This window comes from Corvus hawaiiensis, chromosome 1 (assembly GCF_020740725.1).
Source record: "Corvus hawaiiensis isolate bCorHaw1 chromosome 1, bCorHaw1.pri.cur, whole genome shotgun sequence".
NCBI lineage: Eukaryota > Metazoa > Chordata > Aves > Passeriformes > Corvidae > Corvus > Corvus hawaiiensis.
The window spans coordinates 98,095,355-98,115,148 of record NC_063213.1 but is presented as its reverse complement, the minus strand read 5'-3'; the positions used below and the strand labels follow the sequence as shown (position 1 = coordinate 98,115,148).

General features: G+C 45.8%; 1 protein-coding gene across 4 annotated transcripts in view; it reads left to right on the top strand.

Annotated features, from left to right (window-relative positions):
* The window catches only part of KANSL1 (KAT8 regulatory NSL complex subunit 1), an 81,224-nt gene that overhangs the window by 17,501 nt on the left and 43,929 nt on the right, over positions 1–19,794 (top strand). For all 4 annotated transcript variants that reach the window (XM_048319371.1, XM_048319362.1, XM_048319350.1 and 1 more), the window contains exon 2: positions 41–1,427. In XM_048319371.1, the coding sequence (XP_048175328.1) occupies positions 124–1,427 (1,304 nt within the window). In that variant the 5' untranslated portion in view covers positions 41–123. The remainder of the gene's footprint in view (positions 1–40; positions 1,428–19,794) is intronic.

The window sequence follows — 19,794 nt, the reverse complement described above, 5'->3', positions numbered from 1 at the left end:
AATGCAGTGCCTGACTGTGTCTTCTGCCTTCCTTGTGCAGGCTGCCCTCGGGAGCGGCAGTGGGAGGCAGTGGAGCTGGCCTCGGCAGCGGGAGAGGCTGGACTTCCCGTGTCTCTGTGCTGAATGGCTGCGATGGCGCCCGCTCTCACTGACGCAGCAGCTGAAGCTCACCACATCCGATTCAAGCTGGCTCCCCCGTCCTCCACCTTGTCGCCTGGCAGTGCCGAGAGCAACGGCAACGCCAACAACATCCTCCTGGCTGCCAACGGCACCAAAAGGAAAGCCATTGCTCCAGAGGATCCCAGTCTAGATTTCCGAAACAACCCTACAAAGGAAGAGCTGGGCAAGCTGCAGCCGCTAGTGGCCTCTTATCTCTGCTCGGATGTAACATCTGTCTCTTCAAAAGAGCCTCTGAAGCTGCAAGGAGTCTTCAACAAGCAGACAGTCCTTAAATCTCACTCTCTCTTATCTCAGTCCTTCTTGAAAACAAGTGATCTGTTGGGGAGGCAACCAGTGTTGGAATTCACTTTGGAGAATCTAAAAACAATGAGTGCTAATAGCCAGCCACCTCTCCCACAAGCGCCTGTGAATGGCTTGGCCAAGAAATTGGCCAAAAGTACCAATTCAGACCATGAAAACTCTAGTTCTCTGAATGGTGGGAAGTGTGCTCCTCCTTCTGCTGCCCTCCAGACTGTTGATTATAATACAGGAGGTTCTGAATTGGGGGACTTGAAGACCGGGTTGACCAATTGCACTCTTCCACACAGAAGCCTTGATGCAGAACACGCAACTCCCTTTAGCAATAATAGCATTGCAAATAAATCTTCCCTTAACTCCACAGAGCAGCAGTGGGTGCTCGAGGGCGGCAGTGGGGAGACGCGGGTGCCCGGTGTCGCGAGTCACTCCGACTTCGGGAGCAGTAAGTTGGAGGAGCAGAAACCTTCTCTGCTGGCTGGTCACCACAGCGCTCTGGACTCCGAGATGAGGACGAGGGCCCTGCTGCGGCGCCAGGCAGACATTGAGAGCCGAGCCCGACGGCTGCAGAAGCGCTTGCAGGTGGTGCAGGCGAAGCAGGTGGAGAGACACATCCAGCAGCAGTTGGGCGGCTTCTTGGAGAAAACGCTGAGCAAGCTTCCAGCTTTGGACCCCCTGAGGCATCGGAGCCAGCTGATGTTGACCAGAAAAGCAGAAGCAGCCTTGAGGAAAGCTGCGAGTGAGACAGTTACTTCAGAAGGCCTGAGTAACTTCCTGAAGAGTGATTCAATATCGGAGGAGCTGGAGAGATTCACGGCCAGTGGCATGGCCAACTTGAGATCCAGCGAGCAGGCGTTTGACTCGGATGTCACTGACAGCAGCTCGGGGGGAGAGTCGGATGTTGAAGAAGAGGAACTGACCAAAGCAGACCCAGAACAACCCCATGTACCACTGTAAGTAGCACTCGCTTGTTTCCTTCTGGTGGTGGGGAGCAAAGTGGAAGGTGGCAGATAGAAATACAGTTTTTGTAGGAACCCTAAATTTTGGAAGGTCTTGGGTCAAAGAATTGTTAAAACTAGTTTGGTGTGATTTGCAGCATGTGCAGCACTGAAGATAAAATTCCTCATGCATACTGAAAATAGTCTTTGGTTCATGGAGCAGCAAGTCATGAAAATATTGGCTGGCTGGAGTGGTGTGAGCTGCAGATAGAAACCTGGAATGCCATTAGCAGTTGTCTCCAGGATGCTTTGGTCCTGTCTCCTGAAATGAAATGTTTGGTTTTTTACAATGGGAATACTTGTTGTAAACCTGTTGTGTAAAGTAAGGCCAGTCTGAATCTGTGTAGCTGACAGCATATTTATGATTGGGAAGTCATTTTATTTGTTAAGTGAGCTGCCTGGAAAAAAAATACTCTTGAAAGGATTTGGTTCAAGTGCCAGCCGAAGTGTGAAGCGAGTGTGTTCTCTTCTTGAATCTGGGAAATTACTGCTGGGAATTTTTTTCTTGTCTGTGAGTTGCATTAAATGATGACAACAGCTTCATAATTATGTTGTTAACTAGATCCTGTTTGCATAAGTATTAGGTGTCAGTTTGTGTGTGGAGGAGGAAGATCCTTCTCAAGGCAAAAGGTCTTGAGACAGGTCAGGGAGGAAGGGAAATTTTTGTTCCAAACCCAGAATTTTCCCTGGGAGTGCACACCACAGTATCTTGTAAAAATCTCTTAAAAGGCCATATTCTGTGTCTAGGCTGTGTGAAATCTTGCTTGCATCAGTAGATGATCTCTTCCACCCTGATGGACCTATTGAACCGAGACCTCAGTCTGTGAAGTATCGCTACGGTCGACAAAAAGCTCCGTGCAGCAGGCACAGGGGTCCTGGCTGGAATGCCGATGGCTTTCCCATCCAGGCTGGAAAAAGTCACCAGGACTTTTGCATTCCTGCACTGTCCTGGGATTGTTCAGCTCTCTCTGGAGAAATAACTGAGTGGATTTGGATACCTGTTGTCCAGAGTGTGTTAGTGACTGGCCAAGGGCTATGTGAAACAGATTTTACTGAGCTGGGTGGATATGAACAGTGGGCATGTGGTGACTTCAGCATCCTCTGAGAACACGCTCCCGTGGATGAGTGCTGATAGCCAGATGTTACAGCTTTTGAATATCAAATTCCAGCTAAATGTCACGTTGTGTTTTGGGATGGTGGCGCAGGATGAATTTCTGCATGTGAAGTCTTAAATGTAGCTTGAGTTTGGTTTCTCCCAGTGCAAAGCTGGTAGCTAGCTGATCATGTGATCTCTCCTGGGTGGACATAAAGAGGTTCTTGTGCTGTTTAAACAAGAGTTCAGTATCTTTATTCCTGTTTTATAGCATCCACAAACTTACTGTTGGGATTAGTAGTAGAATTGCATTTATAGGTCTTGTAGTAGTTATTGGAGGAGACATTTGATTAAAAATCTGTACAAAATAATACTAAATTTCCCATGTTATGGGTTTCATGGCTTCACGTGTTGTCTAGCAAAGTGAAATTTCTTTGCCACTCCTCTAATCCCAAGAGGAAGTTCAGCATTCAGAGACATGATGCGTGAAATTCTTTGCTGACTTTTCCGCCCTTTGCGTTAGTCATGCCTTCACATTCTGAGTACTCTTAAAAAGCCAAAGATTTGAAAGCTAATAAAAAGACTGATCCCTCTGTTGTCTCTGGGTTCAGAAGCTGGTGTGTATGCACACTGGCATCTAGGCCAGGCCCACCAAACCTCGTTTAAAGTTGGTGCCTGTGGGTATTCAGTAATGAGCCGTCCCAGCATTGACCGTCCTGTTGGATGAGTGCTGTGACATCGGCCCTGAGCTCTGGCATTGCCGAGGCTCAGTGCGTGTTGGTGCTTGTTAGTGGAACTGCTCAAGTCAACCTTAAGAGCTGGTACAAGCTTCTGAGCGCATCTAATACTATTCTTTTCCAGCAGTGCTAGGAGGCCGGAAGGGGAAGAGCCGAGTTTTCCACTGGGAAGCTGCCTTGGGCCAGCTGATGATACAGAGCCATTGTTGTACATTAGTGTGAGTGCAGAGGCTGCTCAGGGAGGGCTGGATTTTTTGTCTTTATGAATTTACTTATTAGAAGGAAGATGTGTGCCCTGATTATTTTAATTTTGATAGTGAGATGGAGTATCTTAATTGTGTAATGGAGACATTCCAAACCCTGGACACGTTCCTATGTAACCTGCTTTAGGAGACCCTGCCTTGGCAGGGGCTGGGACTGGATGATCTGCAGAGGTCCCTTCCAACCCCCAGCAGTTCTGTGATTCTGTAAACTTTTCAGTGCTCGGTCACCATCCCTTGGTTCTGCATTGCTTCTGGGTGCCCCTGCCTTCCCCCCAAAAAATTGCTGTTTGCTTTAGACCTGTAGTGAGAGTTGTGCCACAAACAGTGTCTCAGAGCCTGCTGGTAGTGAGTGACCACGTCACCGACCACCTCTGGGATTCAAGTAGGAGCACGCAGAAGAGACAAAGACATGTTTACATCATGCTTAGATAAGAGCTGACCTTTGAGTTTTTCTGGTGTGGTGGCATTCCAGAATCAGTATCTGGTCAAGGACGGACTTTGAAGCATTTGTACTGTTCTGACCTGCCTGATCTCAGCTATGGAGCACCATCTCCCTGAGAAATTCTTCTTTCCAGTAGTGTTAGGGCTGTATCAGAACTTGGTAGGTCCTTTTAAAGCACCCCCAGACCTGCTGCCCAGGAAGGTGCTGTCATTCAGGTGCATAACCAGGCCATCAGGTAATGCATAAACAAAGCAGGGAGGGATTCGTTACACCTTTGGGAAGCCCTGCCAGCCATGGGCTTGGTTTAACGAGGTGCTCCTGCTTCTCAGGCAGCTGATGGGGAGGGCAGGTGTGTGCAGGCAGGGTTGGGTTGTGCTGCATCCTTGGTTTTGTGTGCATCGAGGACCACTGTGTTGGACTGTGTCTGCTCCCTGGTTAACAATACACAGCTCTGCCTTACAGCTGAGATCCTCTAAAGGTGTGAGTGGTGCAGAGAGAGGATCAGGAGAGAGCAGCTTTGCCTTTGCCAGGAGGTGAGGAAGGCAGGTTGGAGCCTTCCCTGTGGAGAATCCCAGCTTCCTTGGCTGGGTGTGACTGGCGGCAGCAGCGCCTGAGAAACCTGTGCGACTGTGAAAGGGCCCAGCTGCCCTTTGGGGGTGGGGAAGTACTGGTATGGATTCCCAGAGAAGCTGTGGCTGCCCCTGGATCCCTGCAAGTGTCCACGGCCAGGTTGGACAGGGCTTGGGGCACCCTGGGACAGTGGGAGGTGTCCCTGCCCATGGCAGGGGGTGGCACTGGATGGGCTTTAAGGTCCTTTCCCACCTAAACCATTCCATGGTTTCATGTTGCTATCAGCATGCTGGGATCAGGAACTGCTTGTGAGACGTGGTTCAGAGAAGAGCATGGAATTTCTCCCAGTGCTGGAGGGCTGCTGGCTGAAATCTGGTTTGTGTGGCTGAGTGATGGTTTAGAAAGTCACCAAAGTCCTGTTGTTTCTGTGTCCCTGTGCTAATACATATAAATAGGAAATATTTCATGTGGCTTGTGCATCTTTATAGTAGTTGCTTTTTGCAGAGTGGTGGTTTCTTTGGTTGTGTTGGATTTGCCTGGAGACAAGTTTAATCAGAATTTGTCAATTATTTTTGGCTGGTTAGTGACCTATGCTAAGTAGCGATGTAGGCATGAACTGGTGAGTGGTAGGTGATTTAGCCTCTCTAAACCTCAACTTCAGTCTGTACAGTGGAAAAATTTTCTGAAAAGGTAATGAAACCAAATATTTAACTGGGACTTAGCTCAGGTTTTCTTATCTGGAAAGTCACTGTTTGGCTGACAGTTGCATCAAGCTGCTGAGAGGGAACTGCAGTTCCTAGTGACCAACTTCTCACATCACTGGCTTCCCACAGAACCTTTCCAAGGGTCAGACAGTCCCTACAGTGTTCAGTTGTGGTTGTTACGATGCCTGTGGCCACGATGCCTGAGCACACTTTAATTATTCCCATTTACTGATGGGAAATCCAAGCACCTTCTGCGCTTTGGTGTTGTGGTGAATCATTTCACAGCCCGTGTGTTGTCTCCTCCCTGCACTGCGTCACGTTGTACTGCCGGGATTTCAGAGTTGCTGGGCTTGGAGTAGTAATTAAGATTTCTCACAAAGAACTGCTTTTCCCAGCACTAATTTCCAAGTCCTGTGTTGGAGATGAACGCATGGGGCACTTGGGTTGGGGGTTGCTTGAGGAGTGGTCGCAGTTGGCGCAAGCTGACTGAGAAATGTGATTTAGACATTCTGGTTTTTCTCCCTCGATTATGTTTTTCAAGTGAGAACATGATAATGAAGCCTGTATCTCAAGGGCCATTAAATAATATTTCTCAAATCTGTGACTTCATGGAGCCATAATTCAGATGGCAGATCCCACATGTAATTCAGATATCAAATCCCATGCCATGGGGACTAAGGAAGCTTTTCCTACTGGTCACAAACATATTTCACTAAATTATTTATGCAGAGCAATCCTAAAAGTTTGCCTCTTACTCTTTATCACTTTTTCAGTCCCCTGCTTGACACTTCGGGTGTTGTTTTTTGTTGAATTTTAGCTGTGCTTGTAGGTACTGATGACAGCACAGTGGTTAACGGTATTTTTCAGCTGTTTATGAGAACTTTCGTATGTGTTGTCTGAGTTGTTGTTAGTCTCAGCAGCGATGTGTTGGTCAGAAGTCCTGCAAGCTCTTTCAGTCGGGAAGAGAGAGCAGATTCTGAAGTGTTCTTGCTTAGCATTTGAAAGCAGAACAATAGAGTGGTTGATTGTTCAAAAATGCTTAATCAGGTATCCGGAGTAAGTAGGACACTCCAAGTCCCTCTTGCTTTTAAGGAAAGAGGGCAAATGAGAATAGTCAGTTATTTCTCAGAGATGCTGGTCCTAGTACACCTTTTATAGATATTATGGGTGTCTAATAAGTTGTTCCTGACTTCTATTAGAGCCTTGATCCTCGTGCAGACCTCACTGGTGAATGGCAGGGAGGTTTTGTGCGTTTGGTGTAGATCGATGGCCATCCACAGACCTCACGTAAGGCAGTGTGAGTGTCTTTCATCCGAGAGGGAGTTTGGTGCTTTGGTTGAAATTTATCTTTCTAGGCTGAAAGCCCCTTCCCCCCCAAACCAGTCTGGGACTCTGTGAACCAGCACTCGGTGTTGGGTCACATGTGCAAGGAATAAGGTTCGGATCAGTGCTGTGGTTCAGGAAAACATTTGAATTTGGTGTGTTGAATGCAACAAAGCATCTTTCTGGCAGATGCCTTTACTGCCCCTGCAGCATTTTGGGTTCTTCTGTTCAGTCAGGTCTTCTGTCCCTGTCTCTCAGGCTGTGCTGGGCTGGTGTATGGAAGATAACGCAGAGGACTGGGAATGATTTGGTGGCTGGTACTGCCAGTAAGCTGCTCTTTGTCTCTGTAGCCCTTACCCAGTGGGGCAGCAAGTAAGAACAGGCTGTAGCTCAGAATTTTTAGGAGTTGTGGGTGACACTGTGGATAGGGTTGTATAAATATTTACTTTACTTTTCATTGGAAAAAGCCTGTCACAACATCTGAAGCAGCAGAAAATTTTTTTTGAGAAGTCTGTGAATGTGAACTGGTGTTAAAAACCCAGTGTGGTACTTGTCTGCTTTGCTGCAGTCGCCTCTGAAATTTGAAGTTGGTGTTTGAGCGAGGGAAAGGGGCCCTGTTTAGAGCTGATCTCCAATATTGAAGTCTAATATACCTCTGTGGGGGATGGGAAAAGACTTTTACACTGTGTTGCACCAGCATCTGCGAGCAGCCACGGCTCAGAGCTGCATTTTTATTCATGCTGGTACTGACAGAAGACAAAAAATGACTGTATGGCTGAGATTAGAATTACTGCATGGCTGAGATTACAAGTGGAGCAACGGTGAACATGGAATTCCTTAAGGAAGAGATTGTAAAGGTACTCCCAGGTGTCTTCCTCAAAGACTGGGGGTTTCATTCTGCAGTGACATGGGCTCCCCCCCTCCTTTGTTCTCTCCTCCTGCAGATCCATTCTGGTTGCACTTGCTCAGCAGTGCTAGACTTCCAGCTGGGGGAAAATGTTTTTCTTGCTAAACTGGCACTACCCCAAGAGATTTTTCCACGGAATGTGTTTTGGGCACACCCTGGATATGGGGCGTTTTGCAAGTGTCTCCTTTCAAAGGCTTGGAGAGGTCGGGTCTTTGCTGGGCCGCCCTCAGATAAAACGCTTTAGGTAGGAGAGAACAGAAAAAATTGGCTTAGGTTTTATATGCTGGATTTCGAATGAAAGGAAGGGCTTAAAAATATAAATAGGTGAGGGCCTGTGTATTGACTAGGAATTCAGATGGGAAGCGGGAAGAGAAGCTTGAATTGCCTTGGGTTTGTTGCAGTTGCCCTTCACATCTCTGGAGCCAGCTGGGAATGATTCAACTCTCCAGTGCACTCGGAGTTGTCTCTGGTTGTGGCTCTCTGCATTTGAAAGATTTGCTTTCACTTGGAGTACTGAAGTGGTTTGCTTAAGTAACATCCAGCTCCTTTTCTTTTATCTTATTTTTACATTTTTTTTCCTGTCCTATTTCTTTTCTTTTCACCACCCTCTGACCTTCCCTGGGATTGGGTTACTTTCTGGAATGCCTGCTCCAGGTTTGACCTCAGCACTGAACAAGCTATTTATGGGAAGGGTACCTGGCACAGGCATGCCGAGTTAAGGATTTGCTAACGATGCCTGGGATTTTCCTGTAAAACGTGCTGTTTCATTGCATTGCATCAGCAGTGAGGGGGATGATGCTTTGCTGAAAGAGAATGCTTAAAAGGGGCAGTCAGAGTCTCGTGCTGTTGAGACCTTCAGTTCACTGCTTTTGTTATGATGATGGAGTGGCTCAAAAATTCTGTGGCAAATTGGTCGTGTCGAGGGTGTTTTCCCTTTTGCCTGCCTCTCCCAAACCCAGCCCGAGCTCTGTGCCAAGCCCTGCCCTGTCCGTGGCTGTGCGGAGCAGGGAGGTCACCCCGGGGGTGCATTTCGAGCTGCCGCCTTGGCTGGGAGCTGCCAGGTTAGTGAGGTGAGCTCCTCGGCAGATGGCTGCTCTCTCCCTGGTGCTCGTGTGCAGCCACGATGGCTCAACTGCAAAACGAGATGTTCCCTGCGATAGTGGTGGCACAGCTCGGCTGGCACAGCTCGGCTGGCACATCTCGTGACGCTCCTGCTTCTGAGGCACAGTAATTCCTGCTGCCTTATGAATGAGCACAGGGTGCTCTCTCCACAACTCTGTGCTTCTCAAACAGCCTCAGTTTTAAAGAATTAGAGCTCCCGTATCTGTTAAATCTGTGCATCCTGCCTGTGTAAAATACACTCACAGAATCACAGAATGGTTTAGGTGGGAAAGGACCTTTAGGCCCATCCAGTGCCACCCCTGCCATGGGCAGGGACACCTTCCACTGTCCCAGGCTGCTCCAAGCCCTGTCCAACCTGGCCTCGGACACTTGCAGGGATCCAGGGGCAGCCACAGCTTCTCTGCTCAGCATGGAATTCCAGAGAGTTTTGAATATCATTTTACTGCCTCAAAAGTCCCTCTTGACAGGGTGGATTTGTGAAAAATGACTTCATTTGGCTGCTGGCTTAATGAAATACTCAGTAATGTAAAGCAATGCCAAAAAAAAAAAAGAAAGAAAATACACCCCCCCACTATAATAGTGACTTTTTTTATATTAGGCTCAAAACATTTGATCATCATACTACCCAAAGAGGGAACTAAGGATGATCAGGGTTCTCCTCATGCAGCAGAGCTTTAGGCTTTTGTATTTTGTGACATTTTAGCAGTTTCCATAGTAACACATAACGATGTTGTAAGAAATGTTGCAAGAATTTTATTTGTCTAAGGGAGGACTTTCAAATATTAATGGAAAGCAGTGTGAATTGGAGGGAAATGTGTGTGATGGGAGGCAGAGGGAACGGGTTGATGTAGTGCCCAGAGCGAGCAGCCGTCCGTAGATTGAACTGGTCTTGGCCAGCAAACAGGAAAATAAGAGAGCTTCAGTCATCTTGGGAATGTTTGCCACGGAATCTTTCCTCTCTGGTGCTGTAGGTGAAGCTTGGGAATATTCTGCTGTCGCTCATTCTCCTGGTCCAGGTAAAGAATACTCTATCTCCAAAGTGCTTCTCATCCCAGCCTGTGTGTGGTTGGAGCTCATCTCTTTCCATGATACTGAAGCTTTGGAGCTGTTACCCCATTGGCGTTCATGGTTTTATGTCGGTGCCATAGACAGAAATCGCCTGAGCAGTGCTTGAGCAGGAGGTTCCTGTGCTCAGAGCTGGCCTGTGTGTGCCTCGTGTGCTTTCCTGCAGCCTGGAAAGGAGGTGGAAAACGCAGAGCATGCCCTCTGTGTGCCCATGGAGCCGGGCAGGGATCTGTGGTCAGAGGGGAGACCTGAGCAAGGGACGGGTGGGTTTGAAGGTGCTTCAGTGCTCAGTGATCCTGGCTCTGCTCTGACAAAATTTCACTGCTGTGGTCCCAGCTCCTGCTCCGTGTGGTCTGATGGGAGGAGGTAATGGCTCTTCCTGTTCCTAGTGGCTTTTTTCTCCACTGAAGTCCCACATCCCAGTGGCCAGGGGGAGAATATTTCTGTTTAGCAGCTGTTGCTATTCCTAGGCTGGGACAGTTGAATGAATAAAAATCGCAGCAGCTAAATCTGCCTATTTTTGTGTGAATTGGAGCTCTTCTCCATGTGACTTCTGCTATTCCAGTGCTGGCTATTTCAAAAAAATGAGACAATCAGCCTTCTGTAGATCTGCATTTTGAATGCAGAACACTTGCAGGGCTCTTGCTCCATGTATGCAACATTTTGCGGTGTTGGCTTTTTACTGTCTCAGGCTAAACCAAGAAAATTATTCTCTGTTCCTTTCATGTCGTAGGTAGCTCTTCTGCCATTAGCAGAGATTTCTGGAAGTGAAAGGCAAGGTGCTGTTTATACTGAGATAGCAGAAAATAATGTGAAGAAACGAAGCACATTAGGAAATCTCCCAAGGCATTAACCACTTTTCCTATGTCAGGATGGATTAAATTGATACAGATTAATTTTCAAATATTTTTCATTGTAACAGACACAGCAGAGTGTCATGTTCGTTGTGCATATATTGGTCAAAACCATCCCCTTTAAAATAAAATAAATCTGTTTGAGTAGTAGCCAGCTACTTAAAGAAGATTCCTCAGTGTGATGATTCATATTGTGCCTAAAGACAGCTTTCCATATTCAGCCCTCACTCGATCCCCCCTACCATCCCCCTCTCCCTGCCTCTGGAAATGGGCAGGAAGCCCGAACCAGCTTAACTCTTAGTTATTTAAACCTACTTTTAATAAGTGATACTTGTAAAAAATCTTACCTGAAGGCTCTGACTGACCTTGCATTGTGTATTAGATGTTAACCTGGTGTATGAAGTGTGTAACTGCTGTTTTTTCTGTTTTAGCTGCTTTTTTCCTGAATGTGAGCTATTCTTTGAATTCTTTCTAACAGGCTGGAATTACATGTGTCTCCAGTTGCAGTGGTTCTGTGCTGGTTCACTCTTTTGTGTGAATCTTTTACTTGTCAGACCTGCCCTAGTGCCCCTTCTCTCCCTCTGCATCACGTCTCCTGGGGTATTCATGGCCAGGTCTTTTTAATGGAAAGAGTTCTAGTTCTTTTTGCAGCTCATTCTCCTGCGTGCTCGCTCTTGAGATGGTATTTATTTTCAAAATAGTATCCTCTGAGGAGAGAAAATTTTCATAACCCATCCTAGTTGTCATGGCACAGCTCTGCCTTTGTTTTTCCCCCCTGTTGCTCTCTGTACCGGGCGTGCTTTGGTTATGTTAAACTCCTGAAACCAAACGCCCTCCCGGCTGGGTACAGGTAAGCCCTGATCAGATTAGCTGCTCTGCAAACTGAGGTGGTTATTGTACCAATGTTTTTTTGTGCTTGAGCAATGAATTTTTGTGCTAGGACAAGGTGCTCCTCTCTGAAAAATAAAAGGAAAAATGACTTGATTAAACGTTTTGGTGGCTTTATGAAGAACTAGTGAAAATTATCACAGAATATCCAGAGTTGGAAAAGACCCACAAGGATCACCCGGTCCAGCTCCTGGCCCTGCGCAGACACCCCAACAATCCCACCCTGTGCCTGTTTCCCTCCCACAATTTAAAAAGATGCTCTGTGAAACTTTGTGAGGCTCAGTGATGCAGCTCCTTGAAAGAGGAGGACGAGGAGAAAATGTTGTGGGTGTTTTCTTCATTGTTGTTATGTGTGTGAAGATTTTGGTCGTAAATTCCCAGGTGCTTTCAGTGGTGCTGCATGGAACAAGGAATGACTGCAGGACTCCAGCGGGAAGGGAACCTCTGCAGCCCCTCATAGCACTAACGAGGTGGTCCCCACTAATGAGGGTTTGTTGCTGGAGCTGAGTGTTACTGAGTGAATCTGCTGGAGGAATCCTCTCTTTGTTTTTCTCTGATGTTGCAGCATTCCTCAAAATCCCTTTCATCTGCTTCTTGTCTGCTTGTTAACAACCATCTGCATGCAGAGCACTTGGCTACTTTCAATCTTTGCCTTATATAATTGAAATTTTCCCCCCTCCTTTTGGAGCTTTCTGGTAGGATTTTTTTTCCTCTCTGATGTAGGTGTTTGAATTTTTCAGCTAGTAAAACTAGAACATACAGTGATCTTCCTGTTCTGGGCTTGCTGCAGCTGTTGTACTGGGGAAAAAAATTAATTTGGTTTTACTTAAATTTATTAGGCCTGGGAGAAAACTTTGTTGCCCAGAGCAGTTGTGGCTGCCCCATCCCTGGAAATGTCCAAGGCCGGGTTGGACAGGCTTTGGAGCGACCTGGGATAGTGGGAGGTGTCCCTGCCCATGGCAGGGAGTGGGACCGGATGGGCTTTAATGTCCCTCCCAACCCAAGCCGGTCTGTGATTCTGTAGAACTGTGTAATTTTCCTTCCGGTTTGAGAGACTGCAACCAAAATTTTCAAGAAAATATGAAGAGGGAAGCCTTTTCTCCTTTTTTTTTTTTTTTTTTTTTTTTTTTTTTTTTTTTTTTTTTTTTTTTTAAAACTCTTGGGTCCTGCAGAGATCTGCTGGAGTTTTAAAGCAAGGTAGATGCTCATTGCCCAGCAATTGGGGATTTTGTTGGATGAGGAGTAGTGGGATGTGCCTGTCCTCGCTGCCCTTGGGAACTGCTGACCTGGTACAAATCGGAGTATTAATTGAAGTAATGGAGCTCTCCTGTGTTTCACTTCATTTCTGAGAGTTGCTTGTCCAAAGGCATCTTGGTTTATTTATTTAGCTGATGCTTGGTGAGATAAAGGGGGTTCTGAGAATTTGTGATTATCTTCTTAGCTGTGGCTCATGCTTGCTGTCTCAGAATGCCAGGGAGCAGACAGGTAGCTCCCCTCCTCCTCCTCCCTGCCACGGAGAGCAGCAGCTGCCTGACTCCCTCCAGGATTAATCATCTCCATCGAACCTCTGATTGTTTTTTGACACACATTAGGGCAGAGAGCTGAATGGAAAAGTGTTGTCTTCCTTCACAGAGATGTCTTGGAGAATGTAAAAATCCATGCAAAAATCTCCCTTTTCCAGTCCCTGTAATTGCCTGTTAGCTCAGAGCTGGATAATGTCACTTCTAAAGTTGAATTTATTGCACAAGATTGTATGATAATTTCAGAGGGATGTTTTCCCTTTTGCCAAGGTTTTTTTCTTTTTTATTTAGATGAAAACGTCTCATCCTCTCTAGTAGTCATGAACTCCCTGGCCCTTCGAGCAAGCTGACAGTGCAGAGCTACCCTGGCTGCATTACAGTTCTAGTTCTTACCACAGCTCGTTCCAGCTCCTCTAATGAAAAAAATTTGTCGTATCTCTTCCAGAGCTGGGAATCCTCTAGGTCTGGGGAGGTGCAGATGTGTAATGGTTTGGCTGCAGATCCCACTTGGCCCTCTGGACCCTTGGAGGCTGTGCAGTAATGGACTCGCAGCCATGGCTCTTTGTTTCTGGTACAATGACTTTTGTGTTGGCTTTTGTTGTGAAACTCTTGGCTTCAGAGTTTGTGAATGTGTTTGAAAACCTCCCATGTGTTCTACGCTTTCTTCTGACATGTGCAGTAATGCTGGATGAGTTGGGAGAAGAACGCAGTCCCAAAGCAGGGAAGTGTCCAGCTCAGCCCAGGGTACCCCTGCGATGGGGAACGGTGCCGTTCACCGCGAGGTTCTGCATGAGCCCTGGACTTGGGGAGGGCTCAGCCTGACCACGCTGTTTGCAGCACTTGTTAGAAGTCCCAGTGGACTGAGAACCTCTGTTCTTTGTGTGAACCTTTTTAAGTTTTACCAAGCATTAAGGTCTGGAAGATACTGTAATACTCCAAACTATTCTCATTTGCTGCCTTTCCTCATGGATTACTTGACTGAAAGTTGCCCCAGCTCAGGTTCTTGGCTCTTGTCCCGGCTTTTAGATATGTGAATGTGACATGCTTTGCTTCAGCTTGTAAACAAAAAAATTAAATAAAATAAATGGTCTAGTATTCACTTCTCTAGAAAAGCCCAACTCCTAGAAAGTGGTGACTGCAGGGTGAGTAATGCTCCATTCACTCCCACTCCCTCTTCCCCCAAAAGAACAGGAAAACCCTCCTGAACACATCTTTGATTAAAAAATCCTCCTGATGAGATTGATGTCTTGATTTTTTGAGAGACTGAGGAGATTTGGGATAATGATGGAAGCTCTGCTTCTTGGATGAGATGTTTCAATGCCACCAATCAAAACATCTAAAAATATCCCATCTTCAAGAAGAATCTATTCTTGCAATTTGGAGCCCAGTATTAAAGAACATACTGTTGATTGCAGAGGGTCCAAATTAAAGAAACAGACCAATATTCCTATGTCTTTTCTCCCTTTCCAACTCCTTATAGAATTGCTGGGTATTTGTTGCAGGCTTTACACAGGATGAAAATAAAATTAGTCTGAGATGCTCCAAACTATGGCACTTGAACTGCAGTGGAGTTTGTTCAGAAGGTGGAAAGTGGCCTGATTTCTCTACAGTTACTTTTATTCTGCCTCCTGCCTTGTGTCTTGGCATGAAACAAACATTATCTAGTCCTTGTGAAAAGTCCTGGAGTAGAGTGTGTGTCTTGGCTGAACCTGATTGAATAGGCTGAGGAAGATCTATCCAAGAAAAATAAATTTTTGGTGAAGTGGCCAGCAGAGTGTGTGACATGAATCACTTCTGGAGGGATGGGGGTGGTACAGAGAGGTGGTTTTGATTTGGCTCTGGGAAATATGGATGAAATGGGGGGATGAAGACCCTTTTTCTGTGTCCTTACAGACCCAGTTAAAATATAACCATCTCTTTATAGCCTAAAATAATTCCGTTCTTGGTGTTTCCTCACCACTTCTTCCCATGGCTTCCCTTTCCACCTTGTATCCTGAACTTTCTGATCTTCTCTAGATCTTGCAGAAGAGCATCTTCCTTTTCTCCTGCTCTGTGGACCATGGAGCTGGGTATCTCAGATAAGGCAGTGTTGGCTTTCATCCCAGCAGGAGTTTGATGCATTGGTTTAAATTTAACTTTCTAGGTTGAGGTCTCAGTTGTTTTGGGGTGGAGCAGAAGGGAACCATATCCCATCCCTGGAAGTGTCCAAGGCCAAGTTGGATGGGGCTTGGAAGGTGTCCCTGCCCATGGCAGGGAGCGGAACAAGATGGTTTTTAAGGTCCTTTCCAACCCAAACCGTTCCGGGATTCTGTATCTGCCGACTCTGGTGCCAGGGATCGTTTCTCCTGCTGTGGTACTGGCACTGCCCGTGAGGGACCTCATCCCCCAAAGCTCCAGCAGTGACACGAACCTCACGGAGCTGCTGGTGTGGGGTTCCTGGAGTTGCCCAAACTCTGGAGTTACTAGTTTGTGGAGGTACCTCACAGGGCTGTTTTATTTAGGGAGGGAGAAGAGTTCCCTAAGGGCACGTTTCCCTGGGTGCTGTCTGTCCTTTCTGGCTTTCCCAGCTTGTCTGTGGTTGCCTCCTCTCCCCATCCAGCCCCTCGCTCCTGCAGTTGTGGGTCAGGAGCTCCCCTGTTTGTGCTTACAACAGGGAGGAGCCGTGTAGCAGTGGCAAACCTGCCACGTCTGCTTGATACAGACCCGCATTGTCCTTGACAAGGAAAGAGCCTTCCAGTAACTCACCTTGCCAGCAAGAAATAGGATTTATCTAAAAATTTTTTTTATTAAGAGCAGCTGAGTTTCTTGGAATCAGTGCAGTGTTTAGTAACACCCAAGGAGGATGTACTTTTGTGAATAGAAAATGCTGCTTAATTGCTCAAGACAGCAGTTTATTCTTTCACATTATGGAATTTCAGTCTGTGTGAACCCAGCAATGTGGCTACGAACTCATTATTTTGATTTCTTGCTTGCTGCCTTGACATAGTAGAAAGCATCTCTCCCTTGCAGAATGAAATGCTGAATCTTTCTGTATCTAAATGAGATTAAATTAATACTGCGTTCTGGGGAGCTCTTTTATAAAGAATCAGCAGCGTTCTGCTCTTCTGCAGGATTGTGTTGATCATCAGACACGAGTTGAAGGACTATGGCCACATAAAGCTGTGTAACAGGCCAGCAAAAAGCTGGAAAGTGCTGAAGGATAATTCAGGTATCTCTGGAAAGAGAAGCAGGCTGCAGGAACCCTAAGTCACAGAAATAAATGTAATTGACTGTACGTTTCCCAAACAGCAGTTGAATCTGACTGTTCTAAAGTAAAAATGGTTTTGTTTTCTCTTTCACATGTGACGTACAATCCCTTTTTTAGCTGCTCGTGTTTTTTAAACTGTAAGGAATTGTGAATGACTTGTGTGAATTTATAGTGAGTTTTGAGAGGCTTGAGAGCATTTTGGAGTGTGTATGTAGGTACACGCTGTGTGCGTGGTATGCAACCAGCTATTTTAAAGAAGCCTCTGTGTTTATTTAGATCCCAGCAGTTTGAGGCCCTTGCTCTCATCTCTGTAGTTACAGGTATGGTTAAGTTTGTTGGCTGCAAGGAGGAAATCGAAAGTCTATTTTTCGATGCAATCTCAAATCTAATTTTATTAAAGGAGGTTTTAGGACAAGCAGGAGATGAGGTGTAGGTCACTAGTTAAAAGCAAGCATGTTTTGAGAGCTTGAATTTGCAATCTTGATGTGTGTGACAAGTTTCTCGTGGTACAACCATGTCATCAGAAATACCACCTGCTTTATTTCGTGGAATCACAGAATGGTTTGGGAGGGAAGGGACCTTAAAGCCCATCCAGTCCTATCCCTGCCATGGACAGGGACAGCTTCCACTAGCCCAGGTTGTTCCAAGCCCTGTCCAACCTGGCCATGGACACTTGCAGGGATCCAGGGGCAGCCACAGCTGCTCTGGGCACCCTGTGCCAGGGCCTGCCCACCCTCACAGGGAGGAATTTCTTCCTGATACCTAAGAACCTGCCTGAACTCTGTCTTTCTCTACACGTCAATAATTTTCTTGCACAGAGGATATAAGCTGCATCACATAACTCTGTTCCTGAAACCGCTTCTGCGTGCTTTGAAAGAAAACATAAAAACTAAGGAGGAGGATCTGCTCTTCGTGGTAGAGTTCATTCATGTTGGTTAGAGGTTGTTCTAAATTTTGAAACACGAGGTTTAACATATCTTCTAAAACTTGTACCTTAATGTGGGTAGTTGAATGCAAAATACTTAAATACGGTTAAATTCCTGTAGCTTGGTGCCTTGTTTCTGGCTTCTGCACCACCAGTGTTTTATCTTAGTTTTCTAACTTGCTGTGCAAAAGCAGAAAGCTGTTAGATAAGGAGCTTTTAAAGATGAGACTTGTCAATAAGAAAACAGCCTGTAAGCCTTGCTCAGTCAGCCTTCAGATGGAATTAAGTGGTTGGGAATTAATTTGTTCTTAATAAACGAAACTGAATACAGTTACTAGTTTGTACAGGACTTCCCTTATAAGGTCCAATAGACTTCTTAATAGCTTTCTTGTTGAAAGTTCTGTTTTTATATCAAAGGACACAAATCATGAGTTCTTTGCTGCCTTATGAAGGTCAACATCAGGATCTTCCTGTATCAGTCTGGGCTGGTGACTCTGGGAAGGAGAGCTTTGCCCAGTAACTGCTGCTTTTTAGCTCTCATGGGCCTTACTCTCCCCTTTTTTCCTCCAAACTGGAGACTCTGAAGGTATCTGCTGTCACACTTTTAAATGGAAGAGGATATACCGAAGAGAAAATACTGCCTGTGCGTGTTCTGTGTCTCAAGCTGCAGTTGTAACAGCATTGCCTATTGCCCCAGATCTTCAAGGATGAGACTTTCACAGGCTCTTAGAAGGAATAGTTGGCATAGTTTGCATGCAAAGATTTTTTTTTTAAAGTAGAATAAGTATAAATAATCCTTGACCGAAGCCCAAGTGGGTTTTGCAGCATTTTGGTTTTTTCCTTAGAGAAATAAGGGGAAAGTGCTACTCTGGGAGGTAAGACTTTATCTATGGAATGTGCCTAAACATCCTTTTGTAACTCTTCCGTGGTGAACATGAAGCATCTGTCTGCATTGAGCTGGGGAGGAGCAGCAAAGAGCTGGGATCAAAAAGAGCCATGGTGGTTCACTGGGTCGCTGTGGCCACCTCTGCTGTAGTCCCTGAGCTCTTCAGCCCTAACAGGTGTCTCCCTGAAAATATGTGCCAGTGTTTGCTGTCTGCTGGGGAAGAACAGTGTTCCTTTGTTGCTGTTTGGAGACAGGAGGGAAGCCAGCCAAGTTCAGTGCTGCTTCATGGCAGAACACATCTCGGTGCTTTGAAGTTGTGGCTTTTTAAAATGAGACCATCTAGACTGCAGCTCTGCAGTTCTTTCTTGGATTCATTGGAATGTGCTCCAGTTAGTAACATGTTCTTCTACTAAAATTTCTTCTATTAAAATTCTATCCATTTTTAAATCCTCTTTCTGTTACTGTTTTGATGTTTGGGAGAGAGCTACTAGTTCTTCTCTATCCTTCTGGGAGACACACAACAAACCCAAGAATTCTTCTAGTTGGTCATCTTCTTGGTCTCAGATGCCATCTCTTTCAAATACCTGGGCTCTAACTTTGGGCATAAAGACTGGACATGCCTTTAATTCCTAGGAGATAAAAGCAAAGATCTTGATGCAAGAAATACTGCCTGTCAAAATAAGTTCATAAGATCCTGGCAAAGGTTTTATTTCCTGGAGAGTGTTCAGCTGAACTTGGTATTTTCCGTTCCTTTCTTGGGAATCTCTGGATCTGGGCGCAGTTGGTAGTTGAGAAAGATCAGGGTGTTGGGGGATCCTGTGTGTTTGGGGAAGTTTGGGAGGAGGGTGTCGGTGGCAGTTGAGTGGTTTTTGTGAAGTTTTTTGTTACAAGTCCTGGGACACAGAATTCTCAGGAGATGTAACAAAACATGGCCTCCCTTTATAGCAGTTGTTTCCGCGGGGGTGAATTGTACCTGTGTGTCCTGTTAGATCTCCCTTTTCCACAAGGAGCTTTACTGTGGAATTGGGAGTGGGGTACATGATGTGTTGGGCTGCTGAAGTTAGCAGTGAACTGAATTAACAACCTCCTCCCTGAGAGCCAAAACTCCTGACAATTCCCAGCACTGATTAAACTCCATTCACTCGATGTTACGATTCTCCTCTCTTCCATACAGCGGGAATTTGTCTCCTGCAGGAAGCACCGAGCACGTGATTGGGATGCTGCCATTGGGAGGATGATTTCTTATGGCTGAAAGTGCTTGTGATCATTCTTGAAATAAATTGCTTTTATTTCCTGCTCTTGTCTTGCCAAATATCCTAAAGCTATATGTTCACCTTTCCCCAGCAGTTTTGGGAGCTGTTGGGTAGAGCCAGTCCCCTGCTTCTGTTCCAGTTTCTCTGAAAGCAAAGAAGAAAAGCTTTAATGGGTAGTTTTTAATTTCTTTATTAGACAGTTCAGAATCCATATGGGAGAGAGATTCTGTGATATCTGCATTCTTACTGCGTGGGGAAGATTTTACTTCACAGCTCTTCTGCTCTTAAACACCAGAGAGTCTGTAGTGAAGCTGTTTTATAGAGAACGATGCTTAAATGGTACCGTGAGCACTTGCATGCTCAGACTGTTAAGTCTGTCTTGCATGTGACAATGTATAAAAGCTGTTACATTCTTCACTAGTGCACACCTTTCCAGGAAAATCATTGTTAATAAATATCTCAGTAACTCTTGTGGCCTCAGCAGCTATTTATTTTTGCTGTGATGGCAAATACTCGAGCATCT